The 6004-nt window shown below is 51.6% G+C and overlaps 1 protein-coding gene across 1 annotated transcript; it reads left to right on the forward strand.

Moving 5' to 3' along the window:
• Positions 1-1956: 1956 nt before the first annotated feature.
• LOC123185373 (uncharacterized) lies at positions 1957-3098 on the forward strand. The gene is made up of 2 exons (XM_044597262.1): positions 1957-2542; positions 2635-3098. Exons 1-2 carry the CDS (start codon positions 2345-2347, stop codon positions 2953-2955), a joined length of 519 nt encoding a protein of 172 aa, XP_044453197.1. The 5' UTR covers positions 1957-2344; the 3' UTR covers positions 2956-3098.
• The last annotated feature ends 2906 nt before the right edge of the window (positions 3099-6004 follow it).

Genomic DNA, 6004 nt, shown 5'->3' on the forward strand with positions numbered 1-6004 from the left:
TCACATTCTTAGTTCGAGATGCTTTATATTTTCTTTTCCCGGAGTTCCAAGGTCTCTCAATCTTTCTCGTCATGAAGATCCATCTAAATTATTGCAAGGATTCACCTTGTGTTCTCAACTTCTCTTTCCTTTCGTTTGACCATTCTTTTATTACCTGTGTTCTTCGAGAGTTTCTTCATGGTGGCTCATCAAGGAGTTAATTCATTCTCGAAGTGTTCATTGAGATTTCTTTTCAGAAGAGCTCAAGTTTTCTTCATCTTGCAATCCGGAGTGCAATCCTTTTTACCGTATGATTGGAGGTGGTATTATGTCATTCTTGATAATTTAAGTTCATGTTTCATGATTCACATGTTGTTAAGAATGATGTATTTTAAATCCATCAATCTCGTCATTGGAGTTATCTTGGGTTATATTTCACCTAAAGCCTTCCCTAACGATTGTTGCTATTTATGGTGCTTATAAATGATCCAAGTTCTTCATTTATCCTCTCGGTGAAATAATCTTCTCGTCTCCTTGTTCATATCAATCCAATTTATCGTTTCCGTTAGTGGCAGAATTTCACCTCGTAGTTTCAAGATGTTTTCCATAAGTCCTCTACAACCTTGTTCTTTTCGTTGTTGGTTTTCGAACAACTCCGTTCGAACCTTCTCCTAAAGATGCTTTTGCAAGCTCATTTAAGATAGAAGATGTTGTTTTATCCTCCGTTCATTCCATTCCAGTTCTCTCTTTTCTTCTGGAGGCATTGTGTTGTTGCTCTCTTCAACCCTTCTTCTTGTTCTTGTCAGGACCTTGTTCTTTTCATGCTTATCCATTTTAACCGGAGTGTCGCGTCCTCTTTTCAAGTATCCTCTCATCTTGTCAAGATCATGTTCAATTCCTTCCATTTCCAACTGGAGTGTTGCCATAATGGATCTTTATCATTCCTTGTACATCTTGTTTCAACCGGAGTGTTTGCATGTACTTCTTGTCCATTGAAACCCTTTTCTTATGTCCATCAACCTACAAGGTACCCATAATGATCCTTGTTCCTCTTTTCTAATGGAGTGTTTGCAACTTTGTTCTTCTTAGTTGCATTCTTTCTTTCAATCTGTTCAACCTCTCAAGGTTCTCTGGTTTCACTCGTTTGTCAAAAAAGCAACTTAGTTTTACCTCTTATCTTCCTCTTCCGTTGTCCCTCCGGTGCCATTCTAGATCTCGGGACGAGATCCTCTCGTAGTGGTGGAGTGTTGTGACGCCCCGAGTCCGATGTGCCAGGTGTCCTCCAGTTATTCGCTGTTGTTGCCTTGTCTTTTGCTAGTGTGTCGCATCTTGTCATGTCATCATGTGCATTGTATCATCATATTTTCGAAACTTGCATCCGTCCCGGTCTCCTCGTTCCGTCCGTTGTCCGTTCTGAGCCCAGACACACTTGCACGCGCCCGTGGCATGTCCGAAATAGTATTTTATAAGTGGCTTAAAAATGTTCTCGAAATGGGTTGAAAGTTGGCGTGTGGTCTTATTATAGTGTAGATAGACCGCTTGTCAAGTTTCATCGCATTCGGAGTTCGTTTGATAGCCCAACCATTAAACTATAGGGGCATTATAGCCGGGCACACGTCGGACGTTTTCGGTCTCCGGAAATAGTCGCCGGGCCTCTCCCTCTTCTCTTCTCTCAGCCTGAAGCTTTCTGCACGGTCCGCTATCTTCCGTTAGGCCCCGAAACCCTCTCTGTGCAGTGCATCGAACCCCTCGCGCGCGTCCGGAAGTTGTCCCGAACTCGACACGGGGAGTCGTCACCATTGGGTCCGGATCATGCCCAAACATCTACAAAACATCTCCATTTTCTTATTTGGACTCCCTAGCCTATTTTCCTGACCGTCTGATTTTGATCGGAGGGACGAGTTAGCCCCTAACATAACCAACTTGCTTTTTATAGATCAACCACTAGTCTATTTTGCCAAACCCAAAAATCTAGGACATTTGTCCCTGCCGCCGCCGCACTATCTCCCACCTCGGGATCCTCCCCAAATCCAAAAGTTCCCCTCGAGTTCCCAACCAGATCCACTCCTCCTTCCCTGTAGCTCCTCCTCTGCTTTCTCCTCGAACCCGTAGCAGCAGCGGAGCAGGAGCCCTCGCACCCGAGCCTCACCGACCCTGCAGGCTGCGCCCTCCGGCGACCCCGCCGCCGGCGATCACGGCGAGGACCGGCCTTCTCCTGCTCCTCTCCTCCCTGTCTCTTTTCCTGCCCGTGCTTCTCTCTCATAGCTCCCTCTCACAGGAACGATGCCATGGCCTCCCTTTTCCCCCGACTCCTTCACCTCTCTCTCCTCTTCAGGAACTCCACGATGCCGCCGCAGACCTTGCCATGGAGCCGCTGGATGCCGCCCTTTGCAGCACCGTCGCCAAGACCGTGGGCCACCGCGTTCGGAGATGGTCGGACCTGCCCCAGCCCGACAGCTTGTGCCTCTCCGCGTCCTCCCCATCCCGCCGCTGCCGCGTCCGGCATCCTCGTCTTCGCGCCGCCGCCTCTGTTGTTCCGCTCGACTGCTGCCTAAAGTCGCTGGTGAGTAGCAGCCAGCGTCGTCCCTCCTGCCTCGCTTTCTCTCCCCCCGTGCTTATCCTTTCTCCATCTCTGTGTCTCTCTCTGCTTCACAGGAACACCGACGCCCCGAACTAGCATCATGGAGACGCCACCATCGCCTCCTCCACCGGATCTCCTTCACTCCGCCACCCAGCCGCCGGATCTGCCCGTTCCGGACGGTTCCCGCCCGGCGACGCGTCGAACCCATGCCTCCTCCGCTGCAGTTCTTCTTCAGCGAGATGCAGCAGCGCTGCATCGAGCGCTTGACCACCACACACGTGGGTCACCAGCTGGGCTCCAGATCAGGCCCAACGCGCCTCCTCCCCACCGACTTGGGCTTGGCCCATGGTGAGGGCACCCCGCGCCCCTCCTTTTTTCCCCTCCTGTTGGGCTAGGCTGCCAGTTTGGGCCTGTATAGTTTTTTTAGGCTGTGTGAATTTCTGTAATATTCCAGTGTAAAACAGTTTTACAGAAATGCCATTTTCTTGCATTGCTCATAATTAAATAACCGTGCACCGGATTAAAATGATCTCTATATGAAACATGACTAGAATTTCATCTAGTTTCATAATTTGCAAATTTCATCCATGTGTAAAATGTTTAAAATGGTGTTTGTTTAAATTTTGCCTATTGCCAAGCTAAAATGATTTATTCCATAACTTAATAACCGTAGCTCCAAACCTAACAAACTTTATATGTAAATGGGGTGAAAAAATGCCTAGATTATCATGGTGGCTTTACTTTGCATGTTTAAAAACTCTAAAATTGTGTTTAGGGCAGAACGGTACCAAACCTTAAAATATGCATATGGGGTTTTACCGGAATTGTTGTTCGTTGTTTCCGGCCTCATTTAAACTTGCCTAGATAGGTAGTTTTGTTGTGCTTCACCCCTTGCCATGTTAAACAACATTTAATATTGTTGGGTACATAACGAGATCGAACTAAATAATGGAATGTGGTGTTTTGTCAATATGCATCCCGATGCATATGGAGCTCCATTTAACTTGTAGTATTGTTTGTGCATGTTGCCATGCCATGCTTCATTAAACCGGACATGCATCATATTTGGTTGTGCATCATGTCATGCTTATGTGGTGGTTGTTTTACTATGTTGTTTGTTTTCTTTCCGGTGTACTTCTTCTCGGTAATCCGGTAACGTTGTGTTTGTGAGGATCCGTTGGCTACGTCCGTTTATCTTCTTCATGGACTCTTTCTTCTTATTTGCGGGATCTCAGGCAAGATGACCATACCCTCGAAATCACTTCTAGCTTTTCTTGCTAGTTGCTCGCTCTTTTGCTATGCCTAGGATGCGATACCTACCACTTGTTATATCATGCCTCCCTGTCGGTGGGAACGACACCTATGGGATCACAAGAATCCCTACTACGGTTGCGGGGCGCGGGGTCGTGAGAAGAGCGGATCAAACAGATAGCACACGGTTCATTTATCCAGGTTCGGGCTGCGGGGACGCGTAAAACCCTACTCCTGCTTTGGTGGATTGTATATCTGTGTTCTTGAGCTAGCTATGGGGCGTGAGGAGCTCCAAAAAGCCGAATCCTCCTCCTGGTCGCCTCGGGCCTCCTTTTATAGGAAAAGGGGTTGCCAAAGTAGCACCAGGAGGTGGAAAGGGAGCAGTGATGTGAGGTTATCCCTCGCATTACATGACAAGGCGCATTTAATGCGTCTTGCCCAGGTGTCCTTGCTTTATCGAGGATGGGGGAGAGCCCTGTCTCATCTGTCGCCGCTCCCTCTCGCGTCGACACGCGCCCTGGCCAGCGGCGCCCGTGGTGCCATGTAGGCAGGCAGGCAGCTGAGGTGGCGCAGTGGTGGGTCTCCACGAAGATCTGCATGCCGCCACGCAGGTGCCTGCCCAGCTGGTTGGGTTGGCAGCTGCATGCGAACGAGGGTGGAGGTTTGACTGGCGTGGGCCTGATGGTGGCCGAACAGGTGTTCTTGGCAAGGGCCTTGCCGGGGCCCCGGCAAGGGTCTTGCCGTGGCGCCTGCTGTCATCCCCGGCAAGGCTCTTGCCGGGGGCCTTGTGGTCCTCCTTGGTTGGGATCCCGCCAAGGATCGTCATCTTCTGAAGGGTGTATCTGATCTTGAATGTCTTCACAAAGATCTGCATGCCACCACGGGGATGTCTCCCGAATCCTTGCCCCATGGGGGCAGTGGACTCAAGGGTGACTCCCTCCGTAGGTGTGGGGCGAGCTGCCACGGCAAGGGTCTTGCCGGGTTTGCTAAAACCGCCTCTCGGCAAGGATAATGCCGGGGGAGGGGTCCGCTTCGTCCCCTTTGCTCTTTGTGGGCTTGGTCTTGGTGTCGTTTTGCTTCTCCTGAGCTTCGCCCTTACCTTGGCTCACCTCCCTTGCCTTGCTCAGTGTGGTGGTGCCCGTGGCTCAGACTGCCCGTGCACAGTTATGAGGGTACAAAAAGTGTACCCCTCTTTTTGTACACCGACAGGAGCCCCCGGACCTGGGCCACATGTAAGCGCAATCGCGTCGTTGGGCTAGGCCCAAAAATGGTGCGCGGGCAGGCGGGGCGGTTTTTACCGCAGTAAGTCTCTTCGCGCACTGCGCTTCCCATGCTTCCCGTGCGTGGTGCGGCGTGGGGAGGCGTGTGTGACGTGGGCGGCATGCGTGGGGTTGCTTCCTGCGGGCATGCGTCACATCATAGCTAATGTGAAAGGAGGCGGCCCACGTTTTTCCCCCATAAGAAGGAATAACCGTGGGCGCGCTGCTCACTTTCTCCTCTTGCCTCGTGCCTTTTCCGATCTCAGAGCCGCCGTTCCCTTTCTTCCTTCCTTCCTAAGCTTTCGCTGTCGCCCGCCGCCGCTGCTTTGCCATCCCCCTTCCTCAGCCCTCTGAACTTCTTGGTCGCCATGGCTCCCAAATTCGCCAAGGGCAAGGGGGTGGCTAAGGGCGCCGGGATGGTGGAGCCTCCGGAGAGCGCGCTGTCGGGGGACCGGACGAAGTCCGCCTTCTTCTTCCCCTCGACGGTTGATGTTCAAGAGCTCCGGGCCTCCTACAAGCCCCTATGGGGAGTGAAGACGGGGGGAGAGGGTTCGGGACACCCGGCGACGCGCATCATTCCTGCCGCTTGCGCTGATCCTGCCTCAAATTGATACCCCTTCTTCGTTCATTACTTTTCTTGCGGGTTATGCCCTCCTTTCTCCGATTTCTTCTGCGACGTTATGCGCACCTTCGGCTTTCTCCTCTTGGATTTTACTCCGAATGCGGTGGCGTGCATGGCTTTCTTCGCGCATCTTTGCGAAGGCTTTGCCGGGGTGCAGCCCAACACGGCGCTCTTCCGCCATTACTTCTTCCCTCGAATCCAGCCGGGAGGAGCCGTCTCCGGTTGCATCACCTGGATCCCAAGATCCAAAGGGGCATACCCGGACGGTGCCGTGAAGGACAGGTGGGAGGAATGGCGTGGCCGGTAGTGCTG

Source organism: Triticum aestivum, chromosome 2A (assembly GCF_018294505.1).
Source record: "Triticum aestivum cultivar Chinese Spring chromosome 2A, IWGSC CS RefSeq v2.1, whole genome shotgun sequence".
NCBI classification, from domain to species: Eukaryota; Viridiplantae; Streptophyta; class Magnoliopsida; order Poales; family Poaceae; genus Triticum; species Triticum aestivum.